At 41.7% G+C, this 27,494-nt stretch overlaps 1 protein-coding gene across 1 annotated transcript in view; it reads left to right on the plus strand.

Annotated features, from left to right (window-relative positions):
- The first annotated feature begins 2,611 nt into the window (after positions 1–2,611).
- RUG2 (Regulator of chromosome condensation (RCC1) family protein) overlaps positions 2,612–27,494 on the plus strand; it is a 211,656-nt gene continuing 186,773 nt past the window's right edge. Inside the window, exon 1 of the mRNA XM_089424286.1 lies at positions 2,612–3,010. Coding sequence (XP_089280412.1) covers positions 2,670–3,010 — 341 coding nt within the window. The 5' untranslated portion in view covers positions 2,612–2,669. The remainder of the gene's footprint in view (positions 3,011–27,494) is intronic.

The following is a 27,494-nucleotide window of genomic DNA, read 5'->3' on the forward strand; positions in this document are numbered from 1 at the left end:
TTCTCTTTTGCCTTCTTTTTCAGAAAGGATTGCTTGCTGAGATATTTATGTATCTACTTGAGTTGCTTTAGAGATTATAACATCCTTGTTTGCTGCTATTGATTCTTTCAAGGTTTGCCATGCTGTATTCATGTTTTTCCATTCTTATTTTCATGTCTCTAAAGCCTCTTGTAACATTGTTACGTGTTCTTGTAAAATTCTATTACCTTCCATTAAACATTGATTTGCAAGTGTGATCTCTGAAATTTCGTGGTCTCTCTCCTATTATTTGGCTTCCAAAATTTCCAGCCTTGTTTCAACCTTCGTGAGTTCCTGGACATAGAGATTTGATGACCAAGTAAGAGGTGTAGATGTGGGACTGTAAATAGTCGACGCTTTTGTTGTTGTTGTTGCTCTTATTTATTTTCTTTCTTTGGGACCATTTTTTCTTCTTTGTTCTCATTTAAAGCAGGAAACCTGCGCTTTAAAATGCCCCAATATTGTTTTGCATTTACCCAAATCCACTTCCCTATTTTGTCTACTGGGGTAATTTTGACTTGGCTCAAATGATTGTTTCCACAAAATCTAAGATTTCCTTTCCGTTTTTAACATTCACTATTGATTTGTTTTCCATTTTGGGATGAAGCCACTCGATAAATATTTTGTAAAACCTCAAAACCAAACTGGCTGACTGTAAAAGACCTCAAAACCTACAACCATTTTCATGTTGACTTAAGATATGATTTATAAGAAAGCAGATAATTGATTTTAAATATATCCCAACCTTTACTTTTCTCAATAGATGATGTTCACTTTTTGCGAAGTTTTTTTTTTTTTATTGGATGAAAATTTAATTTATCCTAGTCAAATTTAAATATTTTATATGGTAGTTTCTATCCTTTACAAATGACTCCCACAATCAACCCCTTGCTATGGTATTTGAATTAATGATTTGATAGGAATTAAACCTCACAAAAACCTACTAATTTAATCTAGACCTGACATAAAATTTATCATAATTTGTTTACTAATTTATTGATAACAATCACCATTCATTATTATTTTATTCTCGCCAAATATCTATTTTAACTTATGAAATGAAAAGAAATGATATTTTAAGGTACACGAGACTAAAACTAGTCTATGAGACCATTAGTTCCCTGTTTTTCACTTTTTTCAATTCAATCCTTTTCCGATTCAAATTGATGATGAGCTGGCCCAACCTTCCAACAATCCCCTTGCTAAAAAGACAATGCCAAGAAACTGATTCTAACATGTTCTCATAACTTTCTCTCATGTCTTTGAATGCATCACATTCCAGAATGAAATGCTTTTTCGATTCCACAGCCCCATACGTGTAAAATGTACACACCCATTCTTCCCAAGCTTCTTTAGGTCTTTTCCACCGTCCCGTTTCACACCAAAGTTGATGTGAGTTGGTCCTTAATTGAACAATAAGAACCTTTTCCCTTCACGAAATGATAGCTCTAATGAACTCTTTTTGTTGTAGATCACACATAGGGTTGAATTCCTTAATGTAATATTTCTTCTATCTACCCAACTCTTTTCCCCATACCTTTTTACGAAATTTCTCCATAACAAAATCCTTTAGCTCCTTGCTATTTGTGGGACATGCATTGAGGTAGATATTCCATTTTTGCAACCATGTGTAGTTTTGTTTCATCCATGTTTTCTTTCTTTCCCTCATGCCTTCATTGAAGATAACATTAGGCCATCTACCTACTCTCATTTGCTCAATTCTTTTTAGATATCTTATGAGCCGCACCATAGCTATTGCTTCAATGGGAGTTGCTCTTGTTTCACTCAACATTATCTCATAAGGTAGTGAACTTTTTATTTTGAACTTGCTCATGATCAAGAGTTTTTGGATTTTCTCAATTTGTTTCCATTTTGAGACGGGAGTGTTGCTAGCCCACAATTCACACCCACATAGCATCACTAGACAAACTAGGAGTCCATAAAGCACTTTAATCATTTCTAATCCCATAACTCTGCCTCTTTACATATGTTTTGAAGAACATATAATGCTTTCCACCTTCCCAAAATTCTCTTCTTTCTATAATCCTCCCAATTGAATTTTTTCTTATATCTGAAAAAACCAACTTTTAATTAATCCAAACTAATTTTAAATTTTATTTCAAAATAAGTTAATTCTAAATAATATATTAAAAAGTGAATAACCATCTACTTATAGAATTATATACTTTTTAAAATCCTCCTATTTTCCTTTTACACATAGAACTAAACATACTACTTAGTATTCGACATTACAATTTAAATTTTAATTAATATAAACCAAATTTAGTATTACAAAATTCTTTCAAATTATTAAAACGAAGGAATGGTTTGTCTAACAAATTTCTCTCAAAATATCAAAATGGAAACATAGTTTATTCGTTAGACAAAGAAAGTCTTTGTTTCCATTTGTGACACCGTAATAATTGAATGATATTTTAAGGACACTTTAATGAATAAATGATATTTTAATGTCACGACACTTAAAAAATAGTTAAGATTTGAAACATAATTCGTAATGTTTTCCACCCAAAAGTTTGTTGACAGGATACCTGACATGTGATGCCACTCAGCGATATATATATATAGTGCATAGAGTATTTTACCTAGAAGTATTTTGATCACGGAGTTTTGTAAGTGGGCATTAGTTAAAAATGGGAATTGCTTGTTTAGCTAGAAGACATGCATTGAGAAGGAAAACACAGTCCTTCCACGGATTTCCAGGAGCCACTTCCGGTTTCAGATGGATTTGCAATACTGCCAGCGATAATACCCAAAAGATGGTTTTCAGTTTCGGAGATGGCTCCCACGGTGCCCTGGGTTTGCCCTATGCAGGCGATGCATACGAACCCACCCAGGTGGAGGGTCTCCCCCACCACGTCAGCAGCGTGACAGCTGGACACTATCACTCATTGGCCGTGACCCAGCGAGGAGAGGTATGGGCATGGGGGAGGAACGAAGAAGGCCAGTTGGGACGAGGCCTCGGCGTGCCAAGGTTAGTACTAGTCAATTTTCGGTGCCCATTTTACCTATTTGCTTGAGAGGTTGCGATCCTGCCACGTCTGCCATTTTGAATTTTGCCACGTCACGACTTCAAGTTCTTGCAGCCCATTTTGTATATTCGCTTAAATGTTGCAATACTCACATGCCAGCCTTTTTTATTTGTGCCACGCCATGCTTTCAAGTTATTGTGCCATATCATCTAGGGGTCTTGTGCCACATCATCTCTCCGGACCTTGAACACGGGTACCATTGGTGCCACATTTCCAGACGTCTGTTGAAGCGGATTTTCCAAGAGAGTGTATCGCTGTGTGGTGGTGATCTTTAAAGTAGATGTTGGGTCAGAGAAGGTATATATTTTGCGAAAATGTGTGGGTCTTGCACCCATTCCCATCACATTACATTTGAAACTCATGCTATAGAGGTGGGTAGACAAGAATGGGAATGAAAACGTAGTGGAGAGCTTAACACTCCATTGACCCCCTAATGAACTAACGTTTCCATGGACATATTTTAAGAAATTTAATTGCATTGAGAGAAGTGAGGTGCATTCTATAGACTGATATGATATGAGGGAGATGTGCAATGTTTGTGCGTAACATTGATGTGAAATGTTTTTGCATAGCATTGATATGACATGTCATATAAGTTGGATTACATCAATGTTTTTGCCTAACATTGATATGACAGGTAATATAAGTTAGATTGATATAATGTTACAAATTATCAACAACCCAATATAGTATAAATGATATATGTGACATGTGTCCTTATAAATAAAAAATTAAAATTAAAATCCTTAATGTAAAAATATTTAAGAAAAGAATACCAACATTAATTATTACTCACACAATTGTACACACATCAACATTGATCCAACTTAACATGAGATCTTATAAGCACCAAAAGATTTGCATCTCAATTTTTCTTTTTAGATCCTTCTCAATGCTTCATATATTTAGAGTTAAGATAGATCTACGCTAGTACATAGGTAGGCGGGGTTGATCTAAAGTGTATTAGATTTCTTTATTTTCCTTCCTCAAGTGGGTTTGAAGCAAAGTCTCTCAAATTATCTTTTCTTATTTCTTTTCTGAATGGGGTATCCAGATAGTTCCTTTCTCTCAAGTGAAATTGAAGGGAAACTGTATCAAAGTAGTTCTTCCTTTATCAAGTGGGGTTGGAGGCAATTGGAACATTAGTGCACAATCCACACAAGGTTTCTTGTCATGAAATGGGCATGTAGCTCAGTGGTAGAGACATCCCACTAACCAAGAGGATGTCTTGGGTTGGAATCCTGGCCCATCCAAGTTTTAACATGGCCTTAGGACCATTGTTCGTTAAATGGCTAGGAATTATCAAAGCCCAATGGCTAGGAATTATCAAAGCCCTAGGTTCGTAAGTCCAATCGTATGTGACTCGAGGGAGTTTGTTGGTATATCAATTCACATGCCAATGATGTTATCAAAATTGGATTAGAATTGCCTAAATCAATTATTCAGATTGGTTTTTGGGGTTTTTTGGTCGAATTGGCTCCTCAATTGGTTCAATGGCTAGGAATGATCAAAGCCCTAGGTTTGTAAGTCCAATCATAGTGTGGCTCAAGGGAGTGTCTTGGTATATCAATCGACATGTTAGGAGTTATAAATGCAGGATTAATATACCAACATTTAATATGTCAATCCGAGTTGCATAAGCTTCGAGGCGCAACACAGTAAATGCCAGAAGAAGACCTCATAAATCGGTGAAACCTTTTTATTATCAATCAAGCTCTCACAAACAATTCAAAGACATCACTTAGGAAACAAAACTTTCAATGTAAGAGAGCACACATAGAGATCCTACTCTTGGCTCTTCTTCTGGGTTGAGCAACCCCTGTAGAAAGCCTGCCTCAGTTATCCAGGGGACAAGGGGATGTAGGTTTCATTCAAACCTTCAAGCTGACAATCCACTCTGGAAATGAAAAGGGTAATATTGTCCTAAATTCTGCCCAAGGATTACTTGCTATGTTGAAAAGAAGGAAGGCATTCAAAATCTCCAAGGTTCAAACTTTCTGCAATAAAACCAAGCATTCTTCACACAAACAAGACAAAGTTATTCCCATATAGATTCAAAGCTCACCCTAGTTTAGAAAATCATTGAATACTGTTTCAATGCAGAGGTACAATTACCAAAAGAAATCTCAAGACATCAGTGAATTGTGATGAAGCACACCAAGGTTTTCTCAAGACATCAGCCATGTCCTGCATACAATCTTAGCTAGAAGTAGCCTCAAAGAGTTAATCTGAGATTTGTTCTCATTACTTCACTTTCTCAGTCTAGGCAAAACAAGATATATCATTAATCCAACTTCCAAGCTTCAATATCACAAAATGAAATATTTTCTCAAACTAATCCTGGTGTCAAATAGAGTATTAAAATCATGTGTAAAGGAAGATTTGATTTCATAAAAGATAGATCGAAATGAATATCATTCTCATAAAACCTTGGTTGTTTTTGTGTTAAAGATCCATTTGTGGTAATGCATCCAAAGAAGGAAAATTAATTTTATTGATCAAATTTTACTTATGAGATCACCACAACAACTTGAGGTCTGGAGGTTCATGGAGCGCTTCATATGTCAGATCGATCCAAAACCTCTTGAGAATACAACTTATAACCATACTCCGTCCTTACAATCTCAGCATATATACAAAACATCAAAGTTTTATATGTTTCAAAGGTATTTCAAGAAGAGAAATCAATTCCACATATGAGATCTTCAAAATCTCAATATGCAAGACATCATAATCTTCATTATATGGCAAATAAGGCTAGAATAAATACCAATTTGAACAAATCAAAGAGTAGGGTTTGATCAAAGCCTTAATGTGTTAAAGATTGATGCACATCGATGCATTCGAAGGAGGCAACCATGCAAATATACTAATTAATCAAATCCATACAAGGAATTAACACGCCAAGCTTTAACATGAACTAGAAATGCAAAATTGAACCACAAACCTCTGCTAAAATCAAATCACAATCCCACACTATGCATCTATCGAAACATAACACAAGAAATCCTAAGAGGCTGGTGGGCACGAACCACCCAACTCGTTGCCCTTATAAAAATTAAATCACAATTCTAAAAAGATCAAAGACAACAAATATAAATCTAGTTGTCAGCTTGTATTAACTCCTGAAGTCTATTACATGAGCATATAATAGCGCAGAGCTTGGTCCCAGTGGTCCCCTCCTAGTATCATCCCACTGGAATGATTTTTTTTCCCTTTTGGTTCCTTCTCTTGCCTATTATTATGTCTGCTATTCCCTCCTACCTTCACATTACAAGGTCTTCAAATTTATAACAACAATACCTCCTAATTCTCTGGATCAGAGATTAAACATCATATACCTTTTTAGAGTTTTTTTAATCCGATCCGAATCCATTCAAAGCAAAGGCATTCTTGACTTAGAAATGGATTGTTAATGATCTGATAACGAACAACCAATTGGAAGGATTGTTTCTATTTGTGCGTAGGAAGATCTATTGTTCATAGAATAAAGTTGACCTAATATTTGACCATGAATCTCATGCTTGTTTGACAAACCTGGGCGTGGTTAGAGAAACACCATACCATCTACAACCTTCACTTAACAAAAACCATATGCTTAATTCTCCTCATGACAACTGGATATATGATAATCATGGAGGTAGGGACAAGAACTACACTGCATGAACAAGAACTATGTGTTGGAATAGGAATTGTACTCTTGTCACAAGAATGACCTCCACATAGACATTGTTAGTGACATTTCCACATAAATTCTCCTAAATCATTAAGAACAAAGGAAATTCATCAAATATTAACATATTAACTCATCATGCCTATATAATAGCACGAAAATATACAAAAGGATGATAGTAACTATAGAAGCCAGGTGAAGACATAAGAGATCCCGGGCAAAAAGATATAAAAATATAGACAAAATGGAGGCTCGACATACCCCCACACCAATCTCCTTGCATGTCCTAATGCAAGCCAAACCTTAAGACAAAGACCAAAATTTAAAAAAATATGAACTTGTGGCCCTCTACTAGAGGCCAACTACATTGACCAAAATATTCAAATTCCTTCCTCTCCTGTCTTTGGCTTCTTTAATTCTCCTTTTTAATATCTTGTTGTGAACAACATATTGTTTAGCTCGTTTGATCCAGTTCTTGGCCAGCTTCTGCAACTTCTTATTCTTAGTACTCAGCTTGTCGTTTTTATGCTGCAATTTAGTACTGTATGCTCTCAATTTTTCATTATCCCCTTTTATGTGTCTCTCAAGGACAATGAGCTCTCATATTTGTTAAAATTGGCAACTGGGGCCAAACTCCATGTGGGTCATCTTATTCATGCTGATAATATTTTTATTAGATTCCTCTCGTCGAGAGGTGGAGGATTGATCTAAAGATCATCCGATTTCGATAAGTATTTATGGAGATATGAATTTATTTTGAATATGGAATAATTATCAAGCCGACCTACATCTCATGTAGGCTCAGAAGCCCAACAGTCGCATCTATTCAAACATCAACAGTTGTGTATAAATACAGGAGGACTTTTCCTCATTGGCACTCACTCATCTCATCACATCTCTCTCTCTCTCCTGCGCAGAAAAGAGGCTCTTCTCTACTGCGCAGAAAAGAGACTCTCTCTCACACGTGGAAGGAAGGACACAGTTTTAGGGCAGCAACTGCAGAAACAAAGTTTGACCAGCGTTGACCAGAAGACTCCCTCCTCAGAACTGCGCTGTAGGTCCATCTGGATCTCCTTTGAAGGCCGCATTTTTTGGTGGTGGAATCAAGTCGATCTGACAGTCGGTTTGCGAGATATTGTTTGCCCTAGTTTGGGACTGATCTAGGGTTTGCTGCTGCTGATGTAAATCAGATTTATGCACTATTTCTCTCTACTGAATTATTGAAGATAAAGGAAAATTTGATCAAAGGGTTTCCCCACATTGGGGTTTTTTCCTAGCTAGCCGCCACATCTTGTGTCTCTTGTCTTGGCTTGTTTTCTGTTGATCATTTAATGTTCTATCTGCACTTTACTTTATGTACATGTGATTGTTAATTTGTGGATAATAATAAGAAAGAAAAGTAAACTGCTATAAGCATAGAACATACCATAATTTAACAATATTCCCCCTTCAACCTCTTGATTGTAACTCAGATTCATATTCTAAACAGATTCAGATCCATGTATTTTGGACCATTCTAACACATATTCATATTAATACACATTAATATTTTATTTTCCCTAAGTTTAAACTTAGGGACTCCATTAAAAATATTAATTATTTTAATATCTCCTGATCTGTTTAGAATCTGCCCAAACCCTTTCTGGGTATTGGAGATCTCATGTGCCCCAACCTCTCCACCAAATTTTGTGGCTAGAGCACATCCGATGCCACCCCAAATCAACATCCCTCTTAGCGAGGACTGTGCTCTAGCAATACTCCTCACTGAGTATTACTCTGATCATCCGGCATCGGTACCTGTGCTAATGCTAGGCCTCCTTGCCCAACATCCTTTGCACTGCTACATCCTGTACTGCTGCCCATGGTTCTGCCACTGCCACTGCTGCATCTATACGACAGCTCCCTCTGCATCCATGCTGTTGTTGGTCCTTTCTCCCATCATTGCATTCGCACTGCACCTTCCTCTACATCTGTGCTGCTGTTGGTCCTTTCTCCCAACACTGCATCTGCACTGCAACTCCCTCTGCATCTGTGCTGGTGTTGGTCCTTTCTCCCAAAACTGCATCTGCACTGCAACTCCCTCTTCATTCGTGCTGCTAACACACTACTTCTGAAAGGGGTTCTTTACCATTCCCATCTTTTCTCTCAAGTAGTCAAATTTTGACTTTCCAAGGGCCTTGGTGAGGATATCTGCCACTTGTTCCCCTGTAGGAGTGTAGCTCAACTGTACAGCTCCACGTTGGACACAATCTCTGACAAAGTGTCACCGGATATCAATATGATTTGACCTATCATGAGATACTGGATTCTCAGATAGTTTGATGCAACTCTGATTATCACACATGATCCTGGTCGCCTCCATATTTATTCTGAATAGGTTTACCCACAGTTTTCTAAACCATATGGCCTCACACGAAGCTGTGCTTGCTGCCATATATTCTACCTCAGACGAGCTCAGAGCCACGGAATTCTGTTTCCTACTGCACCAGGAGGTTATTCCTGATCCAATGTTGAAACAGTACCCAGAGGTACTTTTCCGATCCACTGAACTTTCTGCTCAATCTGCATTAGTAAATCCACTCAACCTGATATCCTTCCCCTTGTTGTACAAGAGCCCATAATCAACTGTTCCCTGTAAATACCTGAGAACGTGCTTGACTGCTGCCTAATGAGCCCTCTTTGGTTCCACCATGAACTGACTGAGGGTGTTGACAGTGTAGCAAATATCTGGCCTGGTATTGATTAGATACATTAGGGACCCTGTGAGCTGTCGGTATAGGGTGGGTTCGACATCCTTGTCTTCTAATGCATCAATCTTCTTCCAGTTGGTGATCATTGGCGTAGCCATAGGTCTACAGTCTCCCATCCCGAACCTTTTCAGGATTTCTGTAGCATACCTTCCTTGCCCAAGGAAGATTTCTCCTTTCGGCTGCCAAACTTCCAAACTTCCAACCCTAGAAAATAGTGCATTCGTCCCAGATCCTTCATATTGAACTCTGTGGCTAGATTCTTCTTGCAGTCTTCAATGAGTCTGGATGATCCTGTCAGGAAGAGATCATCCACATATAATACTAAGATAAGTGGCTCGCTCTCTACGACCAAATAGTAGAGATTCAGATCCACGTCACTCTTGAAAAACCCCATCTTCTGCAAATAGCCATCTATTCGACCATACCACGCTCTTGGTGCCTGTTTCAGCCCATACAAGGCTTTCTTCAGTCTGCATACATGAGATTTCTTCTCATGAGTTTCAAAGCCCTCTGGTTGTTCAATATATACTTCTTCTTCTATTGCCCCGTTCAGAAATGTTGTCTTGACATCCATTTGATGGATCTCGCATCCCATCTGGGCTGCAAGATATATCACGGTCCTAATAGATGTATACCTGGCTACTGGGGCGAAGGTTTCCTCATAGTTAATCCCTTCCTTTTGAGCATACCCCTTAGCCACAAACCTGGCCTTATATTTTTCTATATTGTCGTCCGCAACATATTTGATCTTGTGGATCAATCTTGAACCTACCATAGATCTGTCTTGAGGCCTTGACACCACCTCCTAGACATCGTTTACCATTATGGAATTATACTCCTCCACCATTGCAATCTAGCCAGACCTGGCGCTGAGCTGCCTCCTTGAAGCTGGCAGGATCTCCATCCTAAGCTACTAACGCCTGATACCTGTCTGGCTGTTTTCGCTCCCTTTTACTGTTCGTTGGCTCTCCGATGAAGTTCTTTGCTTCACGCAGAATCCGACGAAGTTCCCTGTTGGTTCTTTCTCTGCCAACAAGTGCTTCTGTTCGCTCCTCTTCCTCATCTTGAGAATCTTCCTAATCTGAGGAAGGATTCTTCACTTCCGTTGGTTGAAGAGGCATGACCAACGGATCCTCTTTCGACTGCTCCTTGGAAGGCATTTCGTGAGATCTTCTGAAAGCTCTGTCCTCCATGAACTTTACATCTCGTTGTACTACTACCTTCCTGTTCCCTAGAAGATAGATCCTGTATGCCTTAGCATTCTCGCTATATCTTGCCAGATACCCCTTTTTTGCACTCTGATCCAGCTTCTTCCTCTTTTCTTCGGGTATGAGACAATATGCCAAACTCCTAAATATCCTGAAATCACTGACTTCAGGTGTCTTTCCAGTGAAGATTTTCTCTGGAGTAATCTGGCCCAATGCCTGATGAGGAGTCCTGTTCTGAATGTAGACAACTGTGTTGCATGCTTCTGCCCACAGGAATTTTGGCATATCCTGATCATACAACATGGCCCTAGCTGCTTCTACAATAGTCCTGTTTTTCCTTTTTGCCACCCCATTCTGCTCCGGATTGTAGGGAGTTGTCCACTCTCTTCTGATGCCCTCCTTAGTGCAAAAATTAGTGAAGTCCTTATCGACATATTCTCCACCATTATCTGAGCGCAAGACTTTTATTTTCTTACCTGTTAGATTCTCCACTAGAGCCTTGAACTCCTTGAATCGACAAAAAAGCTCATCCTTGGTTTTCAAAAAATAGATCCAAGTTTTCCTTGAGTGGTCATCAATGAAAGTAAGGAAATACTTGGCACCGCTGAGAGCTTTGACGGACATAGGTCCACAGATATCTGAGTGTATCAATCCTAGTACACTCTTGGCCCTGTGGTTGCTCCTAGGAAATGCCGCCTTGGCATACTTTCCTAGAGCGCATCCCCTGCATACATCATCTCGTTCCGTACTCAGATCTGGAACTCTTGTTACAGTGCTCTTGAGAATTCTCAGAGCTCCATGGTGCAAGTGACCCATCCTTTTGTGCCATAGTTCGTTCAAGTCTTTGTCCCCATGACTGCCTATTAGTGCCATTGGAGATTCTAGTTGTAATCTGTACAACCGATTACTTTTGATCCCGATTTGCACTTTCTTTTTCCAGCTCGGGTGTTTGACATATGCATTTTCCTTGATGAAGTAGACGTCATAGCCCTTGCCTTGTAGTTGTGACACGGAAAGTAAGTTCATCCCCAATCCTAGCACATGCAGCACATTTGTGGCACAGAACCGCTCTCCTGATTCTGTCTGAAAAACTATGGTACCCTTTCCTACTGGAGTACACTTTGCCTTGTTCCCCATGGTGATCTGAAAGTTCATCTTCTCTTCTCGATATTCTGAGAAACATTCCTTGATTTGCATCATATGCCACGAGGCTCATACTTCTGATGATGCAACACTAGTCATGCACGCCACTTCTTCTTCCAACCTGGAAGCCAACATAGAGAAATCAAAATCTCTCTCTCTTGTGCAATCTTTTGAAAATCTGCATGAGTCCCCTGAGGTGGATGCCTCTGCATCGTGGTCTTGACCCATAACTAATTTTCCCTTTCTGTCTCTGATTACTCGCTCTGATACCATGTGAAAATTCTACCACTGTAGCAACTGATTTACTTTTCTTACTTATTTCATCATAATTTTTTCATGAAATTACTTCAACAAACATTAAAATAAATACTGCTGCAGATATCACATGCAATACAGAAACAAAAATATGCACACATTGACATAGTGATTTTGGACTAATGTCCCTGGAAAAACCCAATGTGGGAAAATTGGTGCAACAAGGGAGGATTTTATTATTTAGCAATTTTCTTGTACAACAGAGTGCCAAACTGGCTTACCCACAGATAGACAAACTTCCAGCACTTTCCTAAACCCAACGTAGGCCCTGCTGACCTCTGTTACAGCCTAAAACCCTCTGCGTCAGCCTACTAAGGCTCTGCATAGCCTCTCTGGGCTTCTGCGTCACTCTTGCAGCCTTTGCATGGATGACGCAGGCCTTTCTGGCTCTGTGCAGTGTTTGCTGGCTTTGCGTGGCTTCCTCTGGCTCTGCGTTTGCCTCTTCTGCGTTGATCTCCCGTCTCTCTGTACAATACTTGCTGCCTCCTCACTACTCTCTAGACCACTGGTTCAATTTCTCAGCAAACCCCGCTCCAGAAATTGAACTGACTGGTCTCCCTCAGTGTGTTCTCCAAGTGCCCCTCAAGCCTCCTTTTATACTTTTTCTGTTGACATCTCAACGACCGAGATTAAGTCCCTAATCAACGACTAAGATTAGATCTGGTTTGATCCATGTCTTTTGGACCATTCTAACACAGATTCATATTAATACACATTAATATTTTATTTTCTCTAAGTTTAGACTTAGGGACTCTATTAAAAATATTAATTATTTTAATATCCCCTGATCTGTTTAGAATCTGTCCAAACCCTTTCTGGGTATTGGAGATCTCATGTGCCCCAACCTCTCCACCAAATTTCGTGGCTAGAGCACATCCGATGCTACCCCAAATCAACATTTAGGAGTTGTGGCTTTAATAGTGTTGTTGTAACAGTCTTTATTCAAGACGAGGGATTTATTTATTCCTTCTATCCTACCCTATCCTAGAAAGAGGAAGATCTCCTTCAAGTGTAAGAGTACTTCCAATGCAGCCATGTGCGTAACAAAAGGACAATCCTACTCATGTTCCAACTTGAAAAATATACTCGAGAAAATACCAGAACATGAGGAACCAGTTGCATTGACTGATGCAATGCCAGGAGTTGCCGAATGATGGAGGAATAATGTGTGTTGGAATTTCTAATTCTAACCCGTTAGAAATTCTTCCTATACTATCTGATTTATTTCTTCCTACTTGTTTAATTACTTAACAAGTTATTTACCATGTAAATACTGAAAATAAACACAAGTACAATATCAACATCTACAGATCATCAACTGAAAGAAAACAAGCACACAAGTGACACCGTTATTTTTGGACCAATGTCCCCGGAAAAACCCAATGCGGGAAAACCGGTGCAGCTATTCAGAGGGTTTTATTATTATGCAGTTTTCAGAATACAACCAGGGTGCCAGAAATGGCTCACCCAATAGAGAATGCCCTCGACAGTAGTACCTCTCCTCGAAGACAAATATTTTGGCTGAATAATCATAAGATGAACGATCCCACAACAACAATTGCAGCTTCTGCTACTCTGCATCACACTGATAGGGACTGCGTCACCTATCTGGCTCACCAGCTCCCAGTCTGTCCCACAAAATCCTCCAGCGCTGCCTCTAGGCCCTGCGTCAGCTTTGGTAGCCTCTGTGTTAGCGTCTGGAGCCTCTGCGTCAGCCCCTAGACCCTCTGCGTCTCACACGTTGGCCTCTCTGGCTCTACGCAACTCCTGGCTGCCTCCGTGTAGCCTCCAGTTGCCTCTGCATCAACCTCACTGGGCTCTGCGCTGCCTCTCCTCTCTGGTACCAACTCTGCCTCTCTGTTATGTATTCACTGCCTCTCAGCTGCAACTCAGATCATTCACTTGATTTCCTCTGTAAACCCTGCCCCAGAAAATCGAATTCTTGATCTCTCTTGGTGTGTTTTTCAACTGACCCTCAAGCCTCCTCTTATACTTTTCTCGTTGGTCCATCAACGACCGAGATTAAATTTCTAATCAACGACTAAGATTAGATTTGGCTTGATCCAAGACTTTTGGAACATTCTAACCCAGTTTTATATTAATACCCATTAATATTTTATTTTTCCTAAGTTTAGACTTAGGAACTCCATTAAAAATATTAATTATTTTAATATCTCCCAAACCGGTTAGAATTTGCGCAAATCATTTCCGGGTCTTGGAGATCTCATGTGCTTTAGCCTCTCCACCAATTTTCATGGCTAGAGCACATTCGATGCTACCCCAAATCAACACTCCCTCTTAGCGAGGACTGTGCTCTAGTAATACTCCACACTGAGTATCACCTTGATTATCCAGCACCGGTCTCTGTGCTGATGCTAGGCCTCCCTGCCCAACATCCTCTGCACTGTTGCATCCTGTACTGCTGCCCATGGCCCTGCCACTGCCACTGCTACATCTGTACTGCAGCTCCCACTGCATCCATGCTGCTACTGGTCCATATTCCCAACACTGCATCTACACTGCATCCCCTTGTCATCATTCTGCATCGTGCTGCCCATAGCAGTGCCACTGCTAACTGCTGCACTGCAACTCAGTTACCGAGAAGTAGGTAACTAATCCACCCAATTCTGACATCCCTGTTAGGCTAGAGACACTCCCGATGTTGAAGCTCCCTCTGTTGCTAACAAGTGCTCCCTCTATTGACTTCTGCGTTGCTGCAGCAACTCCATGCATCTCGCACCATTGCACACTTCTCTGTGCCATCCTGCACTAGTGAAACACTCCTGTGCTTCTCGCACTGTTGTAGCCTACTGTCCCGACACTCCTGCACTGTAGCACTCTCTGTCGCTCCATCTGCATTCGTCTCTACCAACACCTGCTAGTCCTGCTACTCTTCGAGGCTCCTGTAGCAAGGTATAATCCAAGAGGTTGGGTACCTCAAGGATCATGCCCCTCATCGCTTGTAGTCTGTCTGGTTACAACTCGATGTCACCCCACTTCCTCTCAAGTGGCGCATGAGCACTCATGGCACAGTTGTCATCCTCCTCGACTTCTTTTTCCGCTCTTGCAGGCATTGCGTTGGTCTCAGAAGCCTCTCCCTTGCTTTTCTTCCTAGGACATTGGTTCGCAAAATGACCCAGTTCCCCACAATGGAAGCACTTGACCTTGGAGAGGTCCTTCTTTTTTCTCTTCTCCTGCTTTCCCGCAGATGCGTGAGCCGCATCTTCTTCTTCCTCCTTCTTGATAATGACCCTTTTGTCACTATTCCCCACCTTGGTCACCCGTCTGATCTCTTCTTGACAAAGGGCCACCCACAGTTCCTCCCAATCCGGAAGGCTCGACTTGTGCAGTATGCTCTAGACAAATATCTCCCAATCCTCTGAGACTGCATTCAATGCGGTCCTCACCATAAATTCCTGATCCGGCATGGCCCCTATGGAAGTTAGCTGGTCCTGGATCTCCTTCAATCGACCGAGGAAGACATCTATCTGTTCTCCCTTTTGCATCTGGTATGACCGCAGTTAATTCTCAAATAACATCTTCCTTTACACGGAAGTATGCTGGTACAATTTCTTCAGTGCATCCCACATCTCATTTGCCGTGTCCTCCTCGTCAATATGTGGCACCACATGATCCTTGACCCCATCAAGGATAATGCACTTCGCCCTGGCCATTGCCTCCTCGTACTTCTCATTTTCAGCTGGGTCAACTAGGATCGCTATTGTTTTCAAGGCGAAGTCCTTGATGCGATATATGTTTAGAATGGACAAGATCCTGGCCTTCCAAACCACGAAGTTGGATGCTCCGTCCAACCTATCTTGATCTCTCAGTCCATTCACGACCATTATGCTGCTCTTCGATGGAAGTTGGATTGCTATTCGGTGGCTCTTCGGTGGAAGTTGGATTGCTATTCGGTGGAATATAATAAGAAAAAGAAGTAAACTGTTATAAGCATAGAACATACCATAACTTAACACATCTTCCTTTACACGGAAGTATGCTGGTACAATTTCTTCAGTGCATCCCACATCTCATTTGCCGTGTCCTCCTCGTCAATATGTGGCACCACATGATCCTTGACCCCATCAAGGATAATGCACTTCGCCCTGGCCATTGCCTCCTCGTACTTCTCATTTTCAGCTGGGTCAACTAGGATCGCTATTGTTTTCAAGGCGAAGTCCTTGATGCGATATATGTCTAGAATGGACAAGATCCTGGCCTTCCAAACCACGAAGTTGGATGCTCCGTCCAACCTATCTTGATCTCTCAGTCCATTCACGACCATTATGCTGCTCTTCGGTGGAAGTTGGATTGCTATTCGGTGGCTCTTCGGTGGAAGTTGGATTGCTATTCGGTGGAATATAATAAGAAAAAGAAGTAAACTGTTATAAGCATAGAACATACCATAACTTAACACATCTTCCTTTACACGGAAGTATGCTGGTACAATTTCTTCAGTGCATCCCACATCTCATTTGCCGTGTCCTCCTCGTCAATATGTGGCACCACATGATCCTTGACCCCATCAAGGATAATGCACTTCGCCCTGGCCATTGCCTTCTCGTACTTCTCATTTTCAGCTGGGTCAACTAGGATTGATATAAATATCATCCAATTCCGATAAGTATTCATGGAGATATGAATTTATTTTGATTATGGAATTATTATCAAGCCGACCTACAACTCATGTAGGCTTAGAAGCCCAACAGTCGCATCTATTCACCCACCAACGTTGTGTATAAATATAAGAGGACTTTTCCTCATTTAGACTCACTCATCTCATCACATCTCTCTCTCTCTACTGCGCAGATATGAGTCTCTTCTCTACTGCGCTGAAATGGGTCTCTCTCTCTCACACATGTGAAGCCGGAAGCTGTTGAATTTGAAGCTGCAACTACAGAAGTAAAGATTGACTTGCGTGGCCTAGAAGATCTCCTCTTTGGAACTGTGCTGTAGGTTCATCTGAACCTCCTTTGAAAGCCGCAACTTTTGGTGGTGGAATGAAGTCAATCCGACGAATGGTTTGCAAGATATCGACTGCCCTAGTTTGAAGCCAGAAACTGCTGAAACTGAAGCTGCAACTGCAGAAGTAAAGATTGAATTGCGTGGCCTAGAAGATCTCCTCTTTGGAACTGCGTTGTAGGTTCATCTGAACCTCCTTTGAAAGCCGAAACTTTTGGTGGTGGAATGAAGTCAATCCGACGAACGGTTTGCAAGATATTGACTGCCCTAGTTTGAAGCCGGAAACTGCTGAAACTGAAGCTGCAACTGCAGAAGTAAAGATTGACTTGCATGTCCTAGAAGATCTCCTCATCTGAACTGCGCTGTAGGTTCATCTGAACCTCCTCTGGAAGCCGAAACTTTTGGTGGTGGAATGAAGTCAATCCGACTGTCAGTTTGTGAGATATGGTCTGCCCTAGTTTGATAATGAAGCCGCTAATGCTGATGCTACTGATCTAGGGTTTGCTACTGCTGATATGAATCAGATTTATTATACTATTTCTCTCTGCTGAATTATTGAAGATAAAAGAAGATTTGATCAAAGGGTTTCCCCACACATTGTGGGGTTTGTCCCTGGCTAGCCGCCACATCTTGTGTCTCTTGTCTTGGCTTGTTTTCTGTCAATCGTTTAATGTTCTATCTGCACTTTACTTTATGTACATGTGATTGCTATTCGGTGGAATATAATAAGAAAAAGAAGTAAATTGTTATAAGCATAGAACATACCATAACTTAACATGGTATCGGAGCTGAGGTGAAGACAAAGCCCGAGCAAGAGCAAGAGCAATCATTGAAGAGAAGATTGGCAAGGCTATCCTAAAAGAACTATGTGGTCCTCAACACTCTTTCCTGCTGAAGACAAGCTCTGTGAGAAAGCTGACTATCACGGATGGAAGATGTCTATCGATCTAACCCTTGAAGATCAAGGCTTGCTGGACCATGTAAGAGGCAATATTGTTGAGCCTTCATCAAATGCATCTGCTGCTGCCTGGAACAAATGGAAAAATGGAGAAGTCAAAACAAAGAAGATCATCTGGGACTCCATCGACAAGCGCTTGGTGGCCTACATCTCTGATCTAGACACCTCCAAGGTAATCTACGACAGACTGGTGAGTTTATTTAAAGTTAATGATGCAAATCAAGATTTGTTTCTTAGAAATAAGTTGAGGGAAATCAAGAAGGGTAAAGATGAAAGTATGCAAGCATACTTCTTAAGAATCACCGAGATCAAGAACGATCTCCTATCTATTGGGGAAACCATTATTGACAGAGAAATGGCACTCACAACTCTTGGAGGATTGCCATTTGAATGGTATGTGTTCAGGACTACTCTTTTGAACTATAATCATAATGTAATTCTTGGTTTCGAAGAATTAATGGCTAGATGCATTCAAGAACAAACAAGGGTAGAAGAGCAGGAAATGCCCTTGCCTAAAGGTCCTCCTGCTGCTTTTTCTTCTCATGCTAAGAAAAGAAATAATTCCGGAACTAAATCAAAAGGAAACGCTGGACCTAAGGCTAGAAGAAAATGACGATGTTACATTTGCGATAAAGCAAGTCACTATGTATGAGATCATGAGCATCATGATGAATGAGATCATGGACATAAAGGGCAACATGAGATCATGGACATATAGGATAGCATGATGATGATGCACACTAGTTTGAGCAGCATTATGATGGATAAAATCATGGACATGGGCAGCATGATGATAATCATGATTAGAGAAGCATGGTACAGTATGCAGTGGTGCAACTCGAAATCCCTCTGATGGCAATCAAAGGAATGACAAATTCAACAGCAAAGGTAAGAGGAGAGCTGGGAATCAAGGAAGAGGACAAGCATTCAAGAAGGATAGAAATTCTAGGATGTATTAAATGCACTTGACCTCAAAAGGAACCTAGTGTCCATCTTGGCAATGGAAGGCAAAGGCTACAAGGTAACCTTCAGCAATGGCAAGGTATGTATATGGAAAAATAATGTTAAAGATGCCTTTACTCTTGGGTTTAGTGTTGATTCATTATATCAGGTCGATGGAAGTTTGCTAGGTGTCATGTCTTGTGACACAAATCTTTAATCCGAACTTTGGCATCGGAGGTTTGCCCACCTTCATTAGAAAGCTCTACCAGATGTAAGACAGATGGTAACAGGGATGCCCGAATTCCAAGTAGAGAAAGAAGGTGTATGTCCGGGATGTGCCAAAAGAAAGCTCAAAAGGGGACCATTCTCCTCAAGCCAAAGCAAGACCTCCGATATATTACAATTGGTTTACTCAGGCATACCTGAGGTTGGCATTAAGAGGGAGACTACTACACCACATACTCCTGAGCAGAATGGTGTGGTGGGAAGGAAGAACCACACGATGATGGAAGCTGTCCGGGCCATGCTACATGATCAAAGACTTCCAAAGTTTCCATGGGCTGAAACTACAATCACCGTCGTATATGTACAAAATCGATGCCCTCATCAAGCATTGGGTTCCAAGACTCCTGAAGAAAAATTCACCGGTAAGAAACCTGATGTTTCTCATTTTAAAATTTTTTGGAAGCCCTGTATACTTTCATGTGCCGAAAGAGAAAAGAAATAAATTGGGAGCATCTGGAAAGAAGGGAATTTTCGTGGGCTATGGTGAAAATACTAAAGGCTATAGAATCTATGTAGCTGGTCAAAGGGAAGTCATAATTAGTCATGATGTCACCTTTGACGAAGATATGGCTCTCAGCAAGGTGATCAATCTTCCGACTTTGAGGAGCTCTCAAGAAGCCGACACCAGGGAACCGAAAGAAAAGGATGATGAATCAATGCCTGATGTAGAAGAACCCATGGATCCGATTGATCCTCCTCCATATGAGCCTTCCTCTTCTAGGAAGAGGCCTTCATGGCTTAAGGGGTTACTTGATGATGCTGAAGGACATGCTGCACCCCGAGGAACCTTTCGTGAAAGTAAGAAACCTAATAGGTATCAAGGATACCTGACCATCATGAGCACGATCATACAAAATGAGCCTTCGTCATTCTCAGATGCCATCAAGCATCAAGTATGGAAGAATGCAATGACCGAAGAATATGAGTCTATCATACAGAATGATGTTTGGGAAGTAGTTCCCAGACCCCAGGACCAGACTGTTGTTACTTCCAAATGGCTTTACAAGATAAAGCATGTAGCAGATGGAAGCACGGAAAAGTATAAGGCTCGTTTTGTTGCTCGAGGTTTCTTCCAAAAGGAAGGTATAGACTATGATGAGATATTTGCACCTGTTGCCAGATATATGACCATCCGCTCGATCATAGCCCTTGCCGCTTCACAAGGATGGAACCTACATCAGATGGATGTCAAGACTGCGTTTTTGCATGGCTCGATCAAAGAAGAGGTCTACGTGGAGCAACCCGAAGGATTTGAGATTTATGATCGAAAATCTCATGTATGCAGGTTGAAGAAAGCTCTCTATGGGCTGAAGCAAGCACCCCGAGCATGGTATGAGAGGATCGATAGCTACTTGATGAAGCTGGGATTCACTAGGAGTGAAGCCGATCCTAACCTTTACTTTAAGGTTGAAGATGACAAGCCTCTCATACTGGTGTTGTATGTGGATGACCTCTTTCTAACAGGTGCAGACCCTCTCATTCACAAATGTAAGAGGGAGCTGGTCTCTGAATTTGAAATGAAAGACCTAGGACTGATGCACTACTTCCTAGGACTTGAAGTGTGGCAGAAGCCAAGGGAAATTTTCCTATCTCAAGGAAATATGTGGTAAATATATTGGAAAGATTCGGTATGATGGACTGCAAGCCTGTGACTACCTCGAGGATCTTAACTTTTAGAAGTTATATGGTAGTGATGTCGGACCAGACTTGGGAAATGCCTTTGAGTTTCAAAAACTCATTCGCATTGATGTTCTTGGTGAACCTCCGTCCGAACATATGTTTTGCAGTTAGCATTGTGAGCTCATATTTGGTTGAGCCTCACTGGATTGATGCCAAGAATCTTCTGAGATGTCTTCAGGACACGATCTCTCATGGATTAAGATACACTGCCGGAGATGTGAGACTACTTGGATATACTGATGTTGATTGGGCAGGCAGTGTGGTGGACCGTAAGAGCACTTCCGGGTACTGTTTCACCTTGGGATCTTCTTCGATATCCTGGATGAGCAGGAAGCAGAAGTCGGTAGCTTTGAGCACCGCCGAAGCAAGATATATTGTTGCTAGCATAACCTCGTGTGAGGCAGTCTGGTTGTGAAAACTCTTCAGTGAGCTGTTTGGATTTACATTGGATACCACTGTGATTCTCTGTAACAACCAGAGGTGGGATTCGATTATTGAGGAATCCCGTATTCGTCAATTGCTCTAGCAGATAGACATCATCTAGGATATGGTAAGTTGATGAGCAAGGAAGCTCCATCACATTAAGATGATGTACAGGTTGATACACCTTGTCAAAGCCCCGAGGAAAGATTTAATCTGTGATTTTCCAAAACGACTTGGAGTCGGCAAGAAACCTTTGTACAAGGGTCCTCCATGTTGCATACATTGAGCTCTGGGAGCTCTAAGGGCTTGCGGTTCCTACTGGAGCAACATATGACCACAGGGTGACTCACCCTCCCCTGGTGGTGCACACTGGAACAAGATGATTCGCTCTCTTGTGGGACAAGATGATTTGCTCTCTTGTGGAACAGGATGATTCGCTCTCCTGTGTAGCAGGATGATTAGTTCTCCTGTGAGGCCTGGATTGATGTGTTCTCCATGGTAGCCTGGATTGATGTGTTCTCCACGGCGATTGTAGCAGGATTGATGTGTTCTCTTATGAGGCCTGGATTGATGTGTTCTCCATGGCAATTGTAGCAGGATTGATGTGTTCTCCTGTGAGGCCTGGATTGATGTGTTCTCCATGGCAATTGTAGCAGGATTGATGTGTTCTCCTGTGAGGACAAGATTGATTAGTTCTCCTGTCGAGGCATCCTACCCATGCAGTCTGGGACTCATGGGAAGTACCTCTCATCTGATCAATGAGCAGGGAAATGAAGTTAGGGACCATAGTAGTACCGATGGACGCATCGTTGTAACTACCGTACTCCCTACGCTAGGATGACCTCCATTGATCTGGGATCAATGATACTGGTCTGGGACCAGTGGTAGGAGTTGTACCATACTATGACGCTGACTTCGGGTCGGTTGAGACTGGTCTGGGATCAGTGGTACATACTCTGAGACTGACTTTGAGTCAGTGGAGGATGATATTGGTCTGGGACCATTGGAGTTGTACTCACTATGACGTTGACTTTGGGTTGGTTGAGACTGGTCTGGGACCAGTGGTACATACTCTGAGACTGACTTTGAGTCAGTATGATACATCCTCCATCATTTCTTCTTCTTCATAATTCGGACAAAAGCAGAGCAGAACAGAACAATGCAAGAGCAGAGCAGAACAGAGCAAAACAGTACAGATCAGTGCAGGCAGAACAAGACAAAGCAGAACAGGCAAAATAGAGCAGAGCAGGGCAAGGGTCAGGCTGTACAGGGCAGTGCATTTGATGGATGAATAGTAACGACCGATAGACAGATTGCAGATGAAGTTCTCCATGGTTGAGAGGGAGTGTTAAAATTGGCAACCAAGGCAAAACTTCATGTGGGTCATCTTATTCATGGCTAATAATATTTTTATTAGATTCCTCTTGTCGAGAGGTGTAGGATTGATATAAAGATCATCCAATTCCGATAAGTATTCATGGAGATATGAATTTATTTTGATTATGGAATTATTATCAAGCCGACCTACAACTCATGTAGGCTCAGAAGCCCAACAGTCGCATCTATTCACCCACCAACGTTGTGTATAAATATAAGAGGACTTTTCCTCATTTAGACTCACTCATCTCATCACATCTCTCTCTCTCTACTGCGCAGATATGAGTCTCTTCTCTACTGCGCTGAAATGGGTCTCTCTCTCTCACACATGTGAAGCCGGAAGCTGTTGAATTTGAAGCTGCAACTACAGAAGTAAAGATTGACTTGCGTGGCCTAGAAGATCTCCTCTTTGGAACTGCGCTGTAGGTTCATCTGAACCTCCTTTGAAAGCCGCAACTTTTGGTGGTGGAATGAAGTCAATCCGACGAATGGTTTGCAAGATATCGACTGCCCTAGTTTGAAGCCGGAAACTGCTGAAACTGAAGCTGCAACTGCAGAAGTAAAGATTGAATTGCGTGGCCTAGAAGATCTCCTCTTTGGAACTGCGTTGTAGGTTCATCTGAACCTCCTTTGAAAGCCGCAACTTTTGGTGGTGGAATGAAGTCAATCCGACGAACGGTTTGCAAGATATCGACTGCCCTAGTTTGAAGTCGGAAACTGCTGAAACTGAAGCTGCAACTACAGAAGTAAAAATTGACTTGCATGTCCTAGAAGATCTCCTCATCTGAACTGCGTTGTAGGTTCATCTGAACCTCCTCTGGAAGCCGAAACTTTTGGTGGTGGAATGAAGTCAATCCGACTGTCGGTTTGTGAGATATGGTCTACCCTAGTTTGATAATGAAGCCGCTAATGCTGATGCTACTGATCTAGGGTTTGCTACTGCTGATATGAATCAGATTTATTGTACTATTTCTCTCTGCTGAATTATTGAAGATAAAAGAAGATTTGATCAAAGGGTTTCCCCACACATTGTGGGGTTTGTCCCTGGTTAGCTGCCACATCTTGTGTCTCTTGTCTTGGCTTGTTTTCTGTCGATCGTTTAATGTTCTATCTGCACTTTACTTTATGTACATGTGATTGCTATTCGGTGGAATATAATAAGAAAAAGAAGTAAACTGTTATAAGCATAGAACATACCATAACTTAACACATCTTCCTTTACACGGAAGTATGCTGGTACAATTTCTTCAGTGCATCCCACATCTCATTTGCTGTGTCCTCCTCGTCAATATGTGGCACCACATGATCCTTGACCCCATCAAGGATAATGCACTTCTCCTTGGCCATTGCCTCTCGTACTTCTCATTTTCAGCTGGGTCAACTAGGATTGATATAAAGATCATCCAATTCCGATAAGTATTCGTGGAGATATGAATTTATTTTGATTATGGAATTATTATCAAGCCGACCTACAACTCATGTAGGCTTAGAAGCCCAACAGTCGCATTTATTCACCCACCAACGTTGTGTATAAATATAAGAGGACTTTTCCTCATTTAGACTCACTCATCTCATCACATCTCTCTCTCTCTACTGCGCAGATATGAGTCTCTTCTCTACTGCGCTGAAATGGGTCTCTCTCTCTCACACATGTGAAGTCGGAAGCTGTTGAATTTGAAGCTGCAACTACAGAAGTAAAGGTTGACTTGCGTGGCCTAGAAGATCTCCTCTTTGGAACTGCGCTGTAGGTTCATCTGAACCTCCTTTGAAAGCCGCAACTTTTGGTGGTGGAATGAAGTCAATCCGACGAACGGTTTGCAAGATATCGACTGCCCTAGTTTGAAGCCGGAAACTGCTGAAATTGAAGCTGCAACTGCAGAAGTGAAGATTGACTTGCGTGGCCTAAAAGATCTCCTCTTTGGAACTGCGCTGTAGGTTCATTTGAACCTCCTTTGAAAGCCGCAACTTTTGGTGGTGGAATGAAGTCAATCCGACGAATGGTTTGCAAGATATCGACTGCCCTAGTTTGAAGCCAGAAACTGCTGAAACTGAAGCTGCAACTGCAGAAGTAAAGATTGAATTGCGTGGCCTAGAAGATCTCCTCTTTGGAACTGCGTGGTAGGTTCATCTGAACCTCCTTTGAAAGCCGCAACTTTTGGTGGTGGAATGAAGTCAATCCGACGAACGGTTTGCAAGATATCGACTGCCCTAGTTTGAAGCCGGAAACTGCTGAAACTGAAGCTGCAACTGCAGAAGTAAAGATTGAATTGCATGTCCTAGAAGATCTCCTCATCTGAACTGCGCTGTAGGTTCATCTGAACCTCCTCTGGAAGCCGAAACTTTTGGTGGTGGAATGAAGTCAATTCGACTGTCGGTTTGTGAGATATGGTCTGCCCTAGTTTGATAATGAAGTCGCTAATGCTAATGCTACTGATCTAGGGTTTGCTACTGCTGATATGAATTAGATTTATTGTACTATTTCTCTCTGCTGAATTATTGAAGATAAAAGAAGATTTGATCAAAGGGTTTCCCCACACATTGTGGGGTTTGTCCCTGGCTAGCCGCCACATGTTGTGTCTCTTGTCTTGGCTTGTTTTCTGTCGATCGTTTAATGTTCTATCTGCACTTTACTTTATGTATATGTGATTGCTATTCGGTGGAATATAATAAGAAAAAGAAGTAAATTGTTATAAGCATAGAACATACCATAACTTAATACATCTTCCTTTACACGGAAGTATGCTGGTACAATTTCTTCAGTGCATCCCACATCTCATTTGCCGTGTCCTCCTCGTCAATATGTGGCACCACATGATCCTTGACCCCATCAAGGATAATGCACTTCGCTCTGGCCATTGCCTCCTCGTACTTCTCATTTTCAGCTGGGTCAACTAGGATCGCTATTGTTTTCAAGGCGAAGTTCTTGATGTGATATATGTCTAGAATGGACAAGATCCTGGCCTTCCAAACCACGAAGTTGGATGCTCCGTCCAACCTATCTTGATCTCTCAGTCCATTCACGACCATTATGCTGCTCTTCTTCCGACTCCTCCGAGTCTCTCTACTTCCCTCCTGGAAGTCCTTGGTTCAACTCCTTTTGAGTCTCGATTTCCCTTCTGGAAATCCCTCCTCCTCGGTCTTACCCTGTTAGGTACTGCTTTGACCACAGTACCCCACCAGCTTCGCTTCGTAAATTATCCGCAGCCTCCTATACCCTCGCAACTTGAAGGACTGAGCCTCTAGGTTTTGCGTAATCCTGACACCGACAAAATCTGCACCTCCTGGCCACAACGTCGATCCTTCCTGACTGAGAAAGATGACTGGGCACTGCGTAGGTCAGGTCTGCTCCTCTCTGCCTCTGCACTGATCCTCCTCCTGGCTTGAACTGATGACGCAGGCCCTCTGCGTCACCCCTTCCTTGCTGCTTTCTGCTAGGAACAACTTTTGTCACTTGGGACCTATGTTTCTGCTGCTACTGCTCTGCTTGGTTGATGCCTTCAGTTATCCTGTGATTTGCAACCACGCTCTGATACCATGTTGGAATTTCCAATTCTAATCCGTTAAAAATTCTTTTTATACTATCCGGTTTATTTCTTCCTACTTGTTTAATTACTTAACAAGTTATATACCATGCAAATACTGAAAATAAACACAAATATAGTATCAACATCTACAGATCATCAACTTAAAGAAAACAAGCACACAAGTGACACCGTTATTTTTGGACCAATGTCCCCAGAAAAACCCAATGCAGGAAAACTGGTGCAACTATTCAGAGGGTTTTATTTTTATGCAATTTTCAGAATACAACCAAGGTGCCAGAAATGGCTCACCCAATAGAGAATGGCCTTGGAAGTAGTACCTCTCCTCGGAGACAGATATTTTGGATGAATAATCATCGGATGAACGATCCCACAACAACAATTGCAACTTCTGCTGCTTTGCGTCACATTGATAGGGACTACGTCACCCTATCTGGCTCACCAGCTCCTAGTTTGTCCCACGAAATCCTCCAGTGCTGCCTCTAGGCCCTGCGTCAGCTCTGGTAGCCTCTGCGTTAGCTTTTGGAGCCTCTGCGTCAGCCCCTAGACCCTTTGCGTCTCACACGCTAGCCTCTCTGGCTCTGTGCAGCTCTTGGCTGCCTCCTCTGTGTCAACCTCACTGGGCTTTGCGCTGCCTCCCTGGTACCAACTCTGCCTCTCTGCTATGTATTCACTACCCCTCAGCTGCAACTCAGATCACTCACTCGATTTCCTCAGCAAACCCTGCCTCAGAAAATCGAATTTTTGATCTCTCTTGGTGTGTTCTCCAACTGACCCTCAAGCCTCCTCTTATACTTTTCTCGTTGGTCTATCAACGGCCGAGATTAAGTTTCTAATCAACGGCTAAGATTAGATTTGGCTTGATCCATGAATTTTGGAACATTCTAACCCAGTTTTATATTATACCCGTTAATATTTTATTTTTCCTAAGTTTTGACTTAGGAACTCCATTAAAAATATTAATTATTTTAATATCTCCCAAACCGGTTAGAATCTGCCCAAACCATTTATGGGTCTTGGAGATCTCATGTGCTTTAGCCTCTCCACCAATTTTCATGGCTAGAGCACATCCGATGGTACCCCAAATCAACAATGTGTGCCGACAATCATTTGAAACCAAGCTTCAATATGATCCACATATTCTTGGTCGTTTGATTCATAAGTAATA

The sequence above is a fragment of the Pinus tabuliformis genome, chromosome 4_2 (assembly GCF_031772625.1).
Source record: "Pinus tabuliformis cultivar Carrire ecotype Pingquan chromosome 4_2, CPIR1, whole genome shotgun sequence".
Taxonomy (NCBI): Eukaryota; Viridiplantae; Streptophyta; class Pinopsida; order Pinales; family Pinaceae; genus Pinus; species Pinus tabuliformis.